The sequence below is a fragment of the Equus przewalskii genome, chromosome 29 (assembly GCF_037783145.1).
Source record: "Equus przewalskii isolate Varuska chromosome 29, EquPr2, whole genome shotgun sequence".
NCBI classification, from domain to species: Eukaryota; Metazoa; Chordata; class Mammalia; order Perissodactyla; family Equidae; genus Equus; species Equus przewalskii.
Window position 1 is genome coordinate 42,708,513 of NC_091859.1, and position 17,280 is coordinate 42,725,792.

Sequence of the window (17,280 nt, forward strand, 5' to 3'; positions counted from 1 at the left end):
ATTTTACAACCAAAAAACTATAAAAAGTTCCCATGATTAGCAACACTTTTGAAAATCCTAGTAATGAGTGGGGCTTTAAAGCACTGCCTACTGAATATGGATGGGGGATATTTTCCAGACCAAGGGCGGGACATGTGGGCTGAGACTGAGGAAGTCCCGCGTGCACGGCTGAGCTCCCCAGGTGGGTCACCTGTGCGAACAGTGGCCCTTGCTGCACCTGGTCTCAGAGCTCCCCACGCCAGTTCCTCAGCATCCTTTCCCCTGGTCTCTGCCCTCCTATTCATATCTCGCTCCACTGTCTCTTCAGCTGATTCATGTCAGAAGGTACCTGTAACAGTACTGTATATCACAGAACCCAAGCCTAACGTGATCACACTCCTTAAATATTAGTAAAAAACTTGAAACCAAATATCCGGTTTTGACTCAGGAGGAAGAAGTTCATTTCTCATATTTTGCAAAATTGGTTGTTGTAATCCTCATCAGAATGTATACTTACTCTTACTGTTTTGGGGTGTTTACCCTCAGACAGGTGGTCATCAGGTAAATGCAAAATGAAAGGGCCAAATTGTAAGGCAGCCAGTCGGTTGAAGGTGATATAAATATTTAAGAAGGGGTATTTGTCTTTCTGCCCCTATTGGGCCTAGTGACTTTGAAAACATCTAGTTCTATCTTCTAGTCACGTTGGCAATATCTAAGGCCGCAAAGCTTTTTGTAAGAAAGGCCATGTGAAATAAGAATGTTTGGTTTCTCAAAGTGATAAAGTTATTAGGCGTTAACATGGTGATGATCACATCTCTTCTTTCTTTTGAGAATAGATCGTCCTGGCCTTCTAAACGTGGGACACATTGAAAAAATGCAGGAGGGTATCGTGCACGTGCTCAAACTTCACTTACAGAACAACCATCCCGACGACGTCTTTCTCTTCCCAAAACTTCTTCAGAAAATGGCAGACCTCCGGCAGCTGGTCACCGAGCACGCGCAGCTGGTGCAGATAATCAAAAAGACCGAGTCTGATGCAGCTCTGCACCCGCTGCTGCAGGAAATCTACAGGGATATGTACTGATTTCTTGTAAATGAACAAAAAAGAGAAACTTTTCGAGGTTTTTAAAGTTGACAGCACTACAAATGACAATTGGGAGCAACGCAACTTTGCACAAACATCCACCATTTTAACCTTAGAGAATGGAAAGTGTAAGCTGTAGGTAACCGGAATCCTAGTCCACAAATTTCTTTCTTTTTTTAATCAGTACTTCTAAGAGCATGCAAAGAATTGAGATGCTGGTGATAAGTGGCTAATAGTCAGGACTTGGAAAATTAAGGAGAATGATGTTCAGTAGTCTGATTTTAACGCGCCTGATGTTAATCAATGCAGATTTCTTTATATCACACTAGAAATGTACCGTTGAATCCACCGGCAACCTCCACACGTGGTCGGTCTTCCCATTTTACCACACTTTGGCTATCGTGCTCCTGTGTAATTTTGAGAACTAATCAGCACTTTTAAACTTTTATAATCCTGTAAATCTAGTTGTATCCAAAGGTTAGGTATTTAAAAAGCAGCAAAATATTTATTTGGAAGACTTCAATTCTGTTTCCTGAATTTGAAGAAAGACAACAGGCTGTTTTTTAATCATAGGATTTCGAGTTTCAGAGAATTCTTTGATAAGCTATTAGGATGCACAGTCATTCTGTTTTCGGGTCACTGTTTTCGTGGTCGCAGTGAATACGTGGAAAAGCCAGTTTCCAGATTTGCGTAAAAGATCCTGGAAAACCACATCTCAAGAGACCCCTCTGGACTTGACCATGTCCCTGTGTAAGCCAGCGTCTGTGGCAAGCAGGTAAAGCAAACTCTGCAAGCGTGCCAGCCTCCATTCCTCTCACCTCCACTTCCTGTCAGATCTGAACTGACTGAGTCAGGCTGTTGGGGGCCATGATAGTGTTTTTAGGGGCAAACTGACAAGATATTTGTAAATGTCCCTCTGGGCCCCGTGTGTCAAGGCAGCTCCTTGGTCTTTTCCAGTGTTGCTATTTAAAATATGCAACTTTATTTTTTTTAACTCTTGGTGGTAGTAGATGCTCCCTGGAGTGGAGAAGGCGAGGCCAATGGGATTTTATAGGCTGGGCTGGGGTGAGGTGACCTGGAGAACGAGGCGGGGTACAAAGTCCTTCAAAGGGTGGTTTTACTTAGTCTCAGGATTTGCAACAGGCTGGTTGTTTTTACAGAGATTTAGAGAGTTAAGTCTCCTTTTCCAACCACACATGTAAGGTGGTTTTTCCAACATCTAAAATATCTGTTTCAGCCTTAAAGATCGACTTCTCAACTTCGGTCCGGTTGTGAAAGCAGTGTGGATTGTGCTTTTTGCATAGGCCATATGGACCTGGAGACACTTTCTCTTTCTGGCCACCATAGTAGATAAATTGTCCCGTGAGAGAGCTTTTGGTAGTCCCTCCCTCCAACCCAGACTGGGCTGAGCCTGCCAGTACTGTTGCCTCCCTGGGGTCACTGGACGCCTCACCAACAGCACTTACGATCTGGTTGTACCCTCGATGCCCCTCCCACGCCATCTTTAGAAGATTGGACTCTAGAAGGGCATTTTATTGCTGTTAAAGAATTGATTAAGATTGATATTGATAAAGTTCCCAAGATCAGCATTGTGAAAATGCAACAGTAGAAAGAACAATAAAACTGAGACTTGAACTAGAAAAAAACGAAAGCTACAATTAGGACATCCTTTTAAAAATTGCACATTTAGTGGTATGTTTTTTTAAAGATCCAATCAAAGGATATGTTGGAAGCAAATAAAAGTATTTCCACATATAAATGACACCAATCAAGAAGTCATCCTAAGTCAGAAAGGAGCTAAGCTTTGAGGCACATGGCACATCCATTTCACCATTCTTTCCTAAAATGAGAATTCCTTGGACTGATAAGACTGGAGGGCTGTGGTTTGTCTGAGGTCGCGGGGTCAGTGGATTCCAGTGCCAGGCCCGTGTTGCCTCCATTGACCACCAGCCTCTCGCTCTGGTGTACGCTCACAGATGCCACTCAAGTGGACATGGACTTGGAAAGTGAGCCTCAAGACCCAGGCTTTCAGAAAAGTCATTCATTCTGTTTAGATTTTCATAAAACCTATCTAAAATAGCTCCTTATTTCCTGCTTTCTGCAGTAACAGTCAAGATGATGGAAGACACAGGATCTGCGTTAGTGGTCTTCGAGAGCACTTGGTTCTCTTGGGGCCTAGCTGGACTACCAGCAAGGAGAGGCCAGAAAGGAGGCCACAGGGACCTCGGCTTGAATGTCATTTGATGCTGTTCACTTTTCTTAATAGGACGAAAATCACGTGTTCCCATTCATTTAAAATAATACAGCATCAATAATGGCCACTCAGAATATTTTGGGTCACCTAATCAAAGATTCCTCATAGCATCGATAGTCAAATATAGACGAATTATTCACCAGTTCACTGAGCTGTAGTATTTCACATAGGAACTATTGAAAGAGTGCTTGCTGGGTTTCAGTAGACATCAGCACAGAGTACAACAGCAACTTCGTAACAGGCTCAGGAAGCTTCCGGCCACAGGCGTGCAGCCCGCCGCCTCTGGTGGTGAAAGCAGGTCCGGCCTCCTTTTCACAGCTGTGACGGATCTTCAAGTCACTGCTTGAACCTGGCCCTTCATTTTCTCCACCTGTAATAGCAAAACGTGCCAAACTCCTCAGAGACCACAAAGTTACCAAAAGCTTTTGTCTCGTGTGCTGATGAGAATGAAAGGATAACTGGGGCTCATCCGAGACGTGCCTCCTAATCGTGCCAGCCAGCTCTGGCTTGGGGTCCCACCTGGTCCTCCCACCCCATCCCACAGCGTGTCCCTCCTTTTCCGCCTCCTGAGAGTTTACGCTGAATTCTGCACCTGCCACCCCGCAAGAAGCCTGAGGGCTGCACGTGCTCGAGGCCATTTCGGTGAAGTCCAGTATTGCCAAAAATAGGAGGCTCCCAATTGCATCAGCGAGAGCGGGATTCAGGAGCAGTTGTCAGAGCACTAGTGAGCTGTTCCTCTCTTCCCACCTGCTCTCCAGTTTCCCTGTGACCTTCCTACAGTTGGCTCATAAGTTGGCTCATAAGTACAGAGCAGGTATGGATATGCACAAATAATGAACATGAAGTCGAGGAGAAAGAAACTCGGTGCTCAGTGCATTCAAGAACGCCGGCGAGAGCTGTCCCTGTTTTAAAGGGAGTCTTTCTCTTCATTTTAAGAGCACAGAACATATCTTTCTGCTTGTACTGATGCGTTTCTTACATAGGCCACCCAGAACTCTAAGGAAATAAACGGGCTTGGGGACTGTGCGATCCAGGGACGGGGTAGCATCCTAAGATCTGAGCAGAAGCTCAAGGCACAAGTAAAATCTTTTGTTTGATGTATGATAAGTAAACTATTAATTTAGCAACTATTTTTTCCCCAAATCAACAGTATAACAGCTACCTCAATAGACATATCACAAACCACTGTTAGAATTAAGGTACACCAGCTCGGGGGCCCTATGGTGCATCTGCAGGCAGACCGTCTGTGCTCAGGGCTCAGAGGCTGCATACTCACCTCTGCTTGTCCACACGCTGAGAAATGAGAAGTTATGACTTTCTAAAGGAAATTCTGTTGTTTAAAGGGAGCGTCAAAGATACACACGTGCAGAAGTTGCTGCCCCGTTTTAGTGAGACTGAGCACGAGCATGATGCAGGGTCAGGAGAAGCAGTGATGGTCTTGGTCTGCAGTGACCCGCCCACCAAGGGCCTCCCCGTCGTGTTCAACTATGCCTGCTGGCTGTGTAGCTGTCCAGGGAGAGACTGCCGGATGAGGATGGAAGGAGATGCCTCCAAGCAAACCTTAGGCGGATGGTGACTTCCCGCAGTCTCACCCTGCTGGCAGCACCTGTCCCTCTCTCCAGGCATTTCCTGCCTCATGCTCCCTTTTGCAAACCATGCTGACACTGGGCACATCTGATGCTTAGCAGCCGGATGCACAATGGAAGGTTTTTTTGTCTTGACCCAATGGCCGTGCCTGTCTTTGGAACATCTTAATGAACTCCTGTTTAAATATGGGTCCATTGTTTCAACCAACCAATCCGGCGCTCCCAGCTAAGACTGACTTGACCGCGGGCCTGGCCTTTTGGGGGGCTTCCATGGCCCCAGGGAAAGCCAGCCACCTTCAAAGTACCTCTTCAACCCTTGTGGCCTTTCAAAACACAGATCCCACTAGGAAAACATGTCAAGTGCTCACGACTCCCCAGCTACACCGTGGATCTTCACAGCTCTCAAAGAAGGTTCCTGCCGTCTCCTGCAATTCTCAGCCCTTTGAGGGGATCATCCCCATTTTAAAGTGGAAACACCCAGGCTCAGGGTGAAGGGCCGCCTGGCCCTGCAGGTCTCTGGCCCCCAGGTGTAGCGCACTTTCTCCACCTCCGCACTCTTGCCAGCCGCTTACAGCCCGGCCCCGGCCCCGGCCCTGTCCTCCACCCACGCTCTTGTGGGTCAGCCTGGTCTGCCTGACGCCGCTGTTCCTGGAGGAGTTACTTGCTTAAAGCCTTCCTTTTAAGCTCACAACAGTGGTGTGGATCCAGGAGGGGCAAGGAAATTCTATTGCCCATAGAAGGCACAAACTAAGATGAGGCCACCAGTGGGGGCTTCCTGAGTATTAAAAAGTGTCCCTGGAAGATTTTTTCCACACCCAGCGTTTATGGCATTGGCACTGCCAGGCACTAGACGGTTCCAAAGCCAGACTCTGTATTTGTTCTCATTTTAAAAGTGGCCCAGCTCCTCTTAGCTCTTGGTCCAAGCTGACTCATAGGGCTCCCCTGGGATTAAGGACTCTTACCAACCAAATCTTTGCATCGAGTTGTCAGCTAAGGAGACTCTTGCCTTCCTGACAACAGCGACCTTCAGACGGCACAGTCTGAAGTAAAGTGTCCGTGAATGGCTCTATGGACAGCTCAGCTGTGCTGTCGCCATGAGGAGCAAAAGAAGGGGTGTGACAAATGTTGACTAATCTGCCTAAAGTGGGCTGGCAGCTCCTCGCTAACCAAGGAATTCTTTGACGCCGTTGCGCTGTGTAGCGGCCTTCCTTTTCCTTTCTGAGTGCAAGGACTTTCCCCAGGCAAGCCCTCCTCTGGAAGACCTTCTGCCCAGGAAGATCTAAGAGTGGGCTCCAAAGATTGACGTCTAAGTTTTTGCTGAGATTTATACATATTTTAGGTGCCATTTTAATAGAATTCAGGAAAATGGTCACTGACCTCCAGCCTGTGAAGCACACCAGAGTAAGAATAAAGTGACAAATCTGGTGTGACTCAAGACATAGGGGATCCATATATTTCTCAGGAAACCACAATACAAACTAAAATGTGATATTGGAAGTTTTGCAAGAAAAAAAAAGACAGAGTCTTCATGCTTTAGTTTAAATAGTTGCATGCTTTCCGTTATGCTGTTTTTGTGGAATGCAGCAGGTTCTTAAACTTTATTTCAGTAGAGCGGGCTACAGGCTTATTTCTTTAAGAAGCTGTGGTGCAGGCCCGCTGGTTGGAACAGAAAGCGCGTGGCCGCCGCCCAGGGCTGCCTTCCGCACGCCCCTGTCCCAGCTTGAGGGGCCTGGGCTGCCTTCTCAGATCTAGAGTGGGACTGGCCACTGACCGTCTGCTTCTCAGAATCTCAGTTTGAAGCGTGAGAAATAGAACCATTTACTTCCCCTCCCCAAGAAGGGGGAGCCATAGCATATAATGCGGTCCAGCTGAAATACACACAGCCACATCCTTTTGGAATCCTTTGCCAAACAGAACAGACCAAACTGCATCCATGTGCAGTGTCACATCTTGACTGAAGCAATTGAGAACATCAAGGCCTTCAGTGGCCCCATGGCTATTACATGCATTCTTTCAAAAAAAAAAAAAAAATGAAGAAACATCAATTTTTTACATCATAGAGAGGAAATTAAGACCTGGGTCAGATTTTTTAACTTAAAATGTTTGCTAGTTTGGGTCAAATGTGAAAACCTTCCATGTCTTTCTCCAGAGAAGGGAATTACCAGCCTCCTCCTCTCCTGCCCTTCTCCCTCCACCCAGCATCTAAAAGTCATTACTAGGCTGAGTGGATACAGCATCATGGAAGCAGGTGCACAGCATGAGCCCTGCCTCCTAGGACAAGGGGTGAGCTGCAAAACCAGGGGCACGTGGCCAGAGGGGCCTCAGGCCTTGACTCAGCCTCCTCGAGGCAGGGAGGTCAAGCTTCAGGCCTTGAAGACAAGTGAGTGACCATTCTTTTCAAGGTAAAACCATTCACTTTTGGGAACTGTCTTCTCTTAAAGGCACAGATGGTCTGTTCCTTTTTTTCAGGCCTGAAAAAAAAAGTACCTCACAAAAGATGCATACCACTCAGTCATACCCTTTTCGGTAAGATTACAGTATTCGCGTTCGAGTATCACGATTTTTTTCTGCACTGTATGGTGAAAAGAACTATGTTAATAGCTGTATCTTAAATACTGTGATTTGAGGGGTTTTTAAAATGCTAATATAAATATTTTACTAACTTACAATCATGCATCTAATAACAAACGTTCGGGTTCTTTTGAAATCAGTGTTAATTGATGTATGCTCTTAATAGCCTGGCTCTGGGACCTATAGGAAACACAAAGGAAGCTGAAATGTCACAACTAAAATGCAACTGCACACACACACACACACACACACACATACACACACACGTCAAAGCTTTTCATCTCTCCTGAGCCACGTAGAACTGTTTTTCACTGTACAAATCTGTTTCATTCATCACACTTCACCGGCAAGCAGCACAGCGAGCCCATCTCATCATTTCTACCGGCAAGGCCGCCTTAGGCCCAGGTCAGAAGTCAATGTTGCACACAGCAGGGTCTCACCGAAGACCCTGACCCCTTCCTGCATAGTAAGTAGCCATCTGCTCTTCAGGAAGTTACTGCCTGTGGGTTTTTACCAAAGACTTTTCAATTTGAAAAATGCTTTCAGAAATGATTTGCACCAGCTGGTTCTCTGGCAGCCTCCACACGGCCCAACCTGAAGCATAAAACAGAAACCACAGACTCCGTGAGTCTCCCATGCGTTGTTTTCCATCTTTGCAAAATTCCGTCTTGATGTGTATCTGTCCTGCCCCTTCGGTCCACAGGGCCATTGTGCTGAGACCCGCCAGGGAGAGTGTTTGACGGACACCCCATCAGGACGGTGCAGGTTTCCAAAGCGAGACTGAGCTTGGTTTCTGGGCGTTTGTTTATCGTTACTTTTCCTGGGTGCCTTACACTCTCGTAGTATTCAGGGCTGACAGACCCTTTGTTTTTCGACCGAACAGGAGCAGTTCCAAAGGAGATCTTCGTGAGCAGGCTCTGGTGTCCTCTGGGCAGGGGGCATCCAGGGCCTCGGGAAGCAGGGGTGTGCAGAGAAGAGCAATGGCATCTTCCTCATCACGTTAACTGATAGTAGTTCCAGGCAATTAGAAAATGGCTATAAAGTAACTTTAATTTTTAAAAAATCTTACTCATTTTCCCACTAGGAGATTGAACTGATCATATATATTGATTTATATCCTGAATTTGGGGGAACTCATATGTTTGGAATGTCCTACTGTAAGACTGATGAATGTAAAGACTTAATTTCAGGGTACAGTTTTGCCTTAATGGTTTTAAAAAATAAACTATTTTTTAAAATTATTTGGTGAGTTTTGAGTGATACCGTGAGATGAACTGTTTGGTTTGAAAAAACCAAATCCCCAGCTTTGGTGTCTGCCCTTAGCCCGAAACAGTCCTCCCGCCCACTCATCTGTGTTGGCCTTCCCCCGAACAGAGTCCCTTTTTGTTCGTCAGTGGACAGAATGGACCTGGGACCGTGTGGCCCAGGAACATGACATCCATTTGTCTAAAGTAACATGAAACAGGGGAAGCTTTTAAAAGTGTGGGCATCTGAAAATAAAACCCAGCACACAGATGGGTCAGCACAAGCTCTTTATTCATTCTCTCATCAGACAGGCTCCTAACACGCCCCGGGAATGTGAACTGGCCTTGCAGTAACGATAACATGAGACAGAGCACTTCCTACCCTCTAAGAACTAGCAGACAGGAGGGAGCTCACAGTTCCCACTTGCTACCATGGGGCCTATGAGGGCAGGAGTGCCGTGGGCGGTGCCTGGGGGCGGGGTGCCCCAGGACAGCCGGCAGTCTGTGGGTTTGGACTTCACAGGCACCAAGGGCTGAGTTCACTATGGAGAGGAGGCAGGCAAGCAACAGAATGGCTCTGAGGTGTGAGCACGAGTGAGGGAAGGAAGCTGAGGGCATTCCTCTGCCTTGGAATGGAATTGGGCCTGGAGCTGGAGCCGGAGCCTGAGGGACCAGAAAAGGCCAGAAGCACCAACATTCAACCTCTGGATCTACCGCCAGGCCCACAGCACCCACGGAGAAGATTGGTCTCGTAGATGTTTCAGGGGAAGGATTATTTTCCAAAACATTAACTGGTTCTTTGGGTCTTTAATTATAAATATGACACATGGTCAAGATTAAGAACATTTTCCAAGCATCACATAAGGATGGGAAGTAAAAATTTTATCCCCCCAGTCATCCCAATCGCGTTCTGTAGCTCTCAGTACACCTCAGCATCTTCCCACAAGCATACAGGTCGCCTCCCTGTGAACCATTCTGCTGACTGACATCTTCGTGGCAGGAGCACTCACTTTCTGGCATCTGGGGAGGCAGGTGACACCCCCCGCCATGGCTGGGAGAAGCAGCCCCTCCTGCCTCTGCATGAGCACAGACAACATGACCCCTCAACATGACCACACAGTGTCCCCATACTAGATCAACAGCTCTGAGACAGTGGGCCTCTGTCTCTTCGCTGCTGTGTCCACAGGACCCAGCAGAGCAGCACGGCACATGGAGGCAACTCCCGGATCTGATGACTCATACGCAGGGTTAACAGGAGCCTTCCATGCCTGGCCCTGTGCAAGCAGAAGCCAGGGGAGGACCCTGCAGGAAAGCCTGGAGCCTCAGCCCCCGAGCAGGAGAGCAAAAGGGCCCACAGGCCCGACTGTGGCTTCCCTTTGTGGCCAGTTCCTGTTCTCGGTCTCAGGGGACGGGAGCTCTGGAGCAGAGGGCTGGGTTTGCAGGGTGTCTGGTCTGAGGTCTGCCTTTGAGGTGCCTTCTATGTGGCTCCCGGTCCTGCTGCTGTTGAGGCTGTACCCCAGCTACCTCAGGCTGCAGACGCTGCTCCTGACGGCCCAGAAACAGGCCGGGCCAAGCAGCTCCCAGCTCAGCCCCACCTCGATACAGAAGCCCCCTGCAGGGCGCTGCTGTGGACCTGGCACCTGGCTGCACTCACGTCCGAGAACTGGGCTGGCTGGCAGGCCTCTTTGATGGAACTTTCCTTTTCTCCAAGTCTTGCCGAATTTCCTGAGGGAAAGCATCAATGTTCTCCTGGACACAGGGGAGGCAAAATCTCTTGGAATAGAATAAACTGCATTCCTGAAAGAAGAGGGGAAGGAAGGGGGCTGAGTACCACGGGGAGCCTGGTGCAGCTTCTCCCGGAGGCCAGCCCTTCACCGCATGCTGGATGGAGGCGCTGAGCAGGGCCCCCAGGATACACAGACAGCTAAGAGGAGATGGGGACGGTGTGGCCAGAGCCAGAACAGCAGGAGGGAGAGCAGGGCCCTGGGGCCTGGCCAGCCACCTCGAGGAGTGTGATCTTTGCCTAAGAGAGAAAGAAATGATGGAGGACTGCCGGAGAGGAGGGGCAAAAGAGCCAGGGTGAGACCCTGCAGGCAGTGGGTGTCGGAGGGTTTTCAGCATGTGGGAATCCTCCAGTGAGAATGGCAAAGGCATCCAGGAGAGAGGGATGCAGGCCTGGGTTAACCAGGGTGGGAAAGCGGGACAGGACAGAAAGACTACAGGATTGCCCTGCTCCACTGCAGGCTGAAGAGAAACCATGAGAAGCTGTGGCACAAGCCACAGCTACATGGTCAGAAATCCCAGATCCCTCCCTAGGGCTGTCACAGCAGTGGGACAGGGGCTTGGTGACCACTGATGCTCAGAGCAGCAGGGTGTAAGAGGTCCAGCCCTACAGATCAAAAAGGCCATGGTCGAGTGGCTTCTCTGGGTGGAAGGCCAGAACGGTCCCAATGTGTCCACTCTCCCCCTGCCTCCATCCTCTAACACGAAACTCCCGATTTTCATCCCGCACGGGGCCCGGCCCATATACTACCATCCCAGCTGCTCTGCAACTGGGTGTAGCCACGTGGCTAAGTCTGGTCAGTGGCTGTCATTGGCAGCTGTGGGCCACCTCCAAGTCATGCCCTTCGAAGGAATGGGTGTGTGCTCCCTGTCCCTTCCCAGCAGTGGAGATGTAGATATGACGGTGGGAGCTGCAACAGCCGCAGTGGCCCCAGCAGATGCTGAGTTGAGGGTGGCAGCCGTGCCCTTCCAGCCAGCACTCCCTGCTCTGGACTCTTACACAGAAGAAAACTAAGTGAATCCTATTTGTCTCGATGAAGCCACTTAGGGAGTCTCTCTGTTCCTGCACCTTAGCATGTGCCTCAACTAAGACAAGGCCGCCCTTCCTACAGTTCTCAGAAGAGGTCTGTTCCCACGAGGAGTCACTCCCTAACAACCTACCACTTATTCAAAGAAGGCTGGGGATTTCTGAGAGCACCCTGGGCACCCTCCCCTCTGCTGACCACGTGTAGCCCAAATTCCCAGGGGGTGCACTCGAGGCTCCTCCCACCCGGCCCCACCCCCCTCTTCAGTCTCAGCTTCCCAGCTGCTCCTCTCCGGCCAGAGCCTCAGGATCGTCAGCCGCCCCATCTCCTCAAACACCCCAAGGTGCCGTGTGTGTCCTCCCTCCCGGCTCTGCCTGAGCTGAGGCTTCCTCCCCTGACCTTTGAGGGATGGAGGCTGTGTCAGTGGGGTCTGTGACATGGCTCCTTTGCTCGCACTTTGCCCCCGGTGGAATGCGTGGGGACCTCAGACTGTGGGATCACTCAGGCTACAGGGGCCACACTCCCCAGCTACACCTCCATCCGTCCTCGGGCTCTCAAACAGGAGGCTCAGCAATCTCGGTGAAGCAGGCCCACTCGGGCTCTCGGACCCTCAGTCTCCTCACCTATAGGACGGGGTAATAACCTGCTTTGCCCAACCACCTTTGGGGCAGGATTGCAGGAAGCCTCACAGGTAAGACAAGTCACAAGCAGAGGGCCTGGCACACCACAAGTGCTCAAGAAAGTGGGCTCCTACCTCTGGAAAGTGCCCCCAGAACACTTAAAAGGAAGGTCGCTATCCCCTGGAGGCGAGGAGCATGACGGCCCCCTGCAGAGTTGGGGGGAGGAGGAAGAACTATTAGGGGTCCCTGGGGGTGGGGCCGAACCTCCAAGAATCAATTTCTCTTCCTCAACCCCCGCTGAGACCCCCTACCTGACCCCAGCTCACCCCTCTACCTGTCCCCTCCCCCTCTGTGGGCTGCAGGATCCATCCATTATGAGGTGGGCCAGCTGGCCTCTAAGAACTACCCCACCGGCCCTCCAACCTAGGGACTGTGAAGGCTCCTAGGGTCACCAGGAAAGACTGACACTCACACAGTCCTTGGGAAAGGCTCACGCGTCACCTCTCCCACGATCACACGTGTGGGGTCCCATCCTCAGGGAGGGACGGAAGGCAGCCCCAGCCACACGCGGCTTACCTACCAGGCCCACACACACCAGCCTGCTGCATAAACTGCATTTCGAGCCGAGGATCAGGAATCTGTCTTTGTCCGAGGTGAAGGGGTCCTTCATGACGTAGCTCTCCTCCAGGAGGCTGTAGGACAGTAAGTGATGCCAGCGGTCGGAACAGCCTGAACCTCTGCTCACAGAAGCTGGGCAGCAGCATGGACCTCCCCAGGGCCTGCACACTGCAGGCTCATGGAGGGAGGGGCTGGTCCCCCTGTGCCACCCAGTAGTAACAGAAAGGCAAGCAGTGGGGCGCCAGGCTGGAAGTGAAGCTGGACCTGCTCTGGGCTCTATACCAGCTGTGGTGGAGAGACCCGCTCCTCTTCAGCTGGAAGAAGGGCTGCTGCCAGCGAGCCCCCAGACCCCAACCTGACTAACCAGAGTGCAGGCAGGGTCACGAGGTCCCCCCCAGCCCTCCAAGCCCTCCGCTCACGCCAAGGAACAGTGACGCCCACTCTCAAGTGCTTCCGCACAGGGAGCACTAGGGCGCCTTACACCCTGTGTATGGTCTGGCCCCACGTCATGCATCAGAAAGGAGACCAGAAAGGAGGGTTCCATGATGACATCCCTGGTTCCCAGTCAGCAGAAGAACCCCAGACAGAAGAAAGAAGCCTTGTCCCCGCCACTTGTCCCACATGAGTAATGTACTGGTCAACTTCCCTCAATGGCGCATTTGACAAAGGGCAGGTTGAAGGTCAAGAATCAAGCTCTGGGACCCACTGGCTCTACTCTAGGCCTTCCCTGGGCAGATTCCTAGGAAGCTGGTCCTCAGGACTCACTCCCACCAGTGCAAGGGCCTCAAGGCAGGTGGGCTTCCGGCTAAGAATGTTGTCTCCACAGGAACCAGCAGGAATGGCAACCAGACTCAGGCCCACATAAGGCCGCCAGGGCGCCTTTCATTCCCAGCTGCTGAGCTGTTTCAGCTGGAGCCATGGGGCTTCTACCCCACAGCTGGAGCGGGTGTTGAACTCTGAGCTGAGCAGAAGGAAGGGGCTTAGGGGTTCTGGAAGAGCTGGCTGGCCCTCAAGCCTGTCCTGTGCCTCCTCAGGTCACATGTGAAGCAGCCAGAGCCTGGAGGGGTGGGCCTAGAGCACAACACCCAGGCCATGTGTCAGACTCAGGCCAACCAGCTCCGAGTAGGGCTTCCTGGGGCCACTAGGACACTGGTACTCACACGACAGACTGGGTGTCAGGGGGCTTCTGCCCCACATAGCTGTATGGAGCTGTCAAGGCACAGAGCTGGCACGTAAACACACCCAAGGGACGGCACTCTGTCTCACACGCCATCTGCAAGATCAAGAGACAGGGCACAGCACCTTCAGAACCAAGAACGACACATCGCAAAGCGTCCTGCTGCATGCTGCTTACTCACAAGACACAGGGCACCCCTTACAGACAGGGAACCGTGAGTTCAGAGTAAGTACGAGTTCAGAGTAAGCGCTCAAGGTCACACATTATTTTCAAGTGCACATGAGATATTCACCAAGAAAGGCTATGATGCTGGGCTATAAAATGGGCCTCAAACTTTAAAAGACTAAAGTCATAGAGTACGTTCTGCAACCCCAAGATCATTAAAATCAGTAACAAAAAATCTCAAAACATTTGGAAATTAAATGGTATACTTCCAAATAAGCCATAGTTTAAAGAAGAAATCACGAGGGAAATTAGAAAATATTTTGAACTAAATGAAAACCAAAACACAATATATCAAAGTATGTAGAATGAGGCTTAAGCAGTGGTTAAAGGGAAATTCACTGCTTTAAATGTTTAAACTGGAAAAGAAGGTTTAAAACAATCATCTAGGTTTCTACCTTAAGAAGCTAGAAAAAAGCAAATTAAACCCAACATAAATAGAAAGAATAAAATAATAAAGAACAGAAATCAAAGGAATAGAAAATGGACAAACAATAGGAAAAAAAATCAATAAAACCAAAGGTGGTTATTTCAAGACTTCAATAAAGTTGATAACCTCCACTAGACTGATAAAGAAAAATGGGAAGAAGATACAAATTACCACAATCAGGAATGAAAAAGGGGACGTCACTAAGACTACAGACATTAAAAGGGTCATAAAGGAATATGTGAACTTTTTATCAAAGAAATTAGAAATTTAGGTGAAATGGACAGATTTCTTTTAAAAATGCCAATTATCAAAAGTAACTCAGAAAGAAATAGAAAGCCTGAATAGCCCTGTATCTACTAAGAAAATTGAATTCATAATTTAAAATTTTCCAAAAAATGAAATAAAACAACACCAAAAAAATTTCATGCCTAGATGACTTAACCAGCAAATTGTCAAGCATTTAAGGAAGATGTAATACCAACCGATAGAAACTGTTTCAGGATAGAGAGGAAGGAAGACTTCCCCAGTGATTTTATGACACCAGGATCACATGGACACCAAAACTAACAGGATTACCCTGATACTATTAACCAGACAAAGCTGTTACAGGAAAACTATAGATCAATACAATATCCTTCATGAAATAGATACAAAAATCTTTAGCAAAATATTAGCAAACTGAATTCAATAATATGTAAGAAACCTAACACCTCATGACTGAGTGGATTCACTCCAGGAATGCAAGGTTGGTTTACCGTTCAAAAACCAATGAACACAATTCACACAATAGTAACAGAACACAATAGTAACAGAATAAAGGAAGAAAACCATAGGATCATTCCAATAGATGCATTAAAAAGTATGATAAAATTCAACAGAATTTTACAAAATTCAAGGTTCCGGGTGGTGCTTCAACCCTACGGGGCTCCCCAACTGACTACAGAATAAACTCCCTTCCTTGGCAGTTGAGGTCTCTTTAACTTGGGTATCATCTTGTCCAATTACTCACCCCTCCTCACGTGCTGTCCTTCAGAGAGCCCCTATACTTCTCCACCTCCTTGCCTTTGCTTCTGCTGTTCCTTCCACCTGGAGGGCTTTTCCCCACATCTCTACCCAAGGAATTGCCCTCTGGCTGCCTTGCAGATTTTCTCTTTATCTTTGGCTTTCAATGCTTTGAATATATATTTACTCTTTCTTTCTTTTAAACTTATTTATCCTGCTTGTGCTTCTTTAAGCAGCCTTTGATCTGTGGTTTCATATCTTTCGTCATTTTTGGAAAATTCTTGAGCATTATTGACGTGGATCAAGGCTGCCCCGGGGAGAGAAGCCTAAGGCGTCCTGGCCTATATGCCGATCATGACCTGATTCATATCTAAAGTTATATGACCACATAATAACCAGACCCCACCTGCACTGACATGATTTAATGACTTTTTACATCATCTTTCCTTTGTCTGGTAGAAGTAAGTGACATACCCATGCCTTATAAATTGAGCCCTAACCCTCAACACTTTGCAGCCCTTCACTGCCCGTGGGTCCCGTCCCCACGCTAGTCTCTGAATAAAGGAGCACTACAACCAGACCTCGAGAGTCCAAAGAAATCTTTCTTTTGACTCTTTGCCTCGCTGAGCCCGCAGCATTATCACGTCAAATATTTCTGCTGCCTTATTCTCTGTCTCCTGAGACTGCAACTGCAAGAGCAGGAGGCCGTGCGACACCGTCCCACGGTTCTCGGACGCTTGGCTGCGGGTTGCGTCTGTCCCTTCCTCTCTTCGTGTCTCACGGGGGGCATTCCTAGTAACCTAACTAGTGCACTGACTTTCCTCCTCGGCCGCGTCACATGACTGACGGGCCCGGGAGGCATTCCTCCTTATCCCTAGCCCCCGCCCCCCGATTCTTCCCAAGGTTTCCGGGGCCGCCCCGCACGTAGGAACCACCCCGGAGCTCCCCAGCCCCCAGTGTCCCCAGCGCCGCCATCCACCATGGTGGCTTTTCCCGCGTCCTCCGTCCCGTCCCAAAGCCGCAGGCCCCCGCAGCCCTCCACTGAGGCGCCGACCGCGGCCGCTCGAGCAGGAGGCATGTGGAGACCAGGGCTGGCATCACCGCGCACGCGCCGCTTGGACACCAGGCCGCACACTCACCTCCGCCGCCTCTGCCGCCCCGCGCGGCCCCCGCCACGGCGCATGCGCGGGCCCGCCCCGAAGGCGCCCAATTGAGGGCGCATGCGCGGGATAGGGCGGGGCTTCGTGGCTGACTTTCGACCCCGTCTCGTGCGCCGGGCCAGTGAGCTATGGGGGTGGCAGCAGGACGGGGAAGACTTGGGCCTGCTCTGCGCGGTGTTCGCCGCCCCGAGGCGCTCCGCTTCTTCCTGGATTTTCCACCGGGATCCGCAGAGTGGAAGCGCCCGGGCGCGTGGCCCGCAGATAACCCGGCGGCGCCCCGGCATGGTCTGCTCACCTCGCGCCTCGGCTGAGATGCCGTGGTGTGATCTCGCCAGCTCCCTGTCCCCCCATCGGACGGGAGCCCCCCGGGCCTAGGCCGCAGGCGGGGGTGACTGTGTCAGCTAAGGCAACAGTCGAGATGAGTTCAAAACGAGCCCCGTCGTTTCCTGTGACCGTTGTAAACCTGTGCGCTCGGGACATGTCCCTGTGCTCTTTGAAAGCCCTAAAGTGGCCTGCGACGCCCGTC

General features: G+C 50.0%; 2 protein-coding genes across 26 annotated transcripts in view; one reads left to right on the forward strand and one right to left on the reverse strand.

Annotated features, from left to right (window-relative positions):
* PPARA (peroxisome proliferator activated receptor alpha) overlaps window positions 1–2,709 on the forward strand; it is a 66,078-nt gene extending 63,369 nt beyond the window's left edge. For 20 of the 22 annotated variants that reach the window (XM_070599869.1, XM_070599875.1, XM_070599870.1 and 17 more), the window contains one exon: window positions 816–2,709. In XM_070599869.1, the coding sequence (XP_070455970.1) occupies window positions 816–1,063 (248 nt within the window). In that variant the 3' untranslated portion in view covers window positions 1,064–2,709. The remainder of the gene's footprint in view (window positions 1–815) is intronic. The other 2 variants (XR_011534631.1, XR_011534630.1) reach the window with 1 other exon arrangement.
* A 6,284-nt stretch (window positions 2,710–8,993) lies between these two features.
* CDPF1 (cysteine rich DPF motif domain containing 1) lies at window positions 8,994–16,819 on the reverse strand. 4 transcript variants are annotated; one of them, XM_070599883.1, is made up of 5 exons: window positions 16,574–16,728; window positions 13,924–14,036; window positions 12,726–12,837; window positions 12,280–12,351; window positions 8,994–10,515 (listed from the first exon to the last, which is right to left on the reverse strand). In XM_070599883.1, exons 1-4 carry the CDS (start codon window positions 16,670–16,672, stop codon window positions 12,319–12,321), a joined length of 357 nt encoding a protein of 118 aa, XP_070455984.1. In that variant the 5' UTR covers window positions 16,673–16,728; the 3' UTR covers window positions 8,994–10,515; window positions 12,280–12,318. The 4 variants fall into 4 exon arrangements, with proteins under 4 accessions (XP_070455984.1, XP_008532260.1, XP_008532259.1 ...); XM_008534038.2 differs by lacking the exons at window positions 12,280–12,351; window positions 16,574–16,728 and adding an exon at window positions 16,734–16,819; XM_008534037.2 differs by lacking the exon at window positions 12,280–12,351 and having other exon boundaries at window positions 16,574–16,743.
* Window positions 16,820–17,280: the final 461 nt, after the last annotated feature.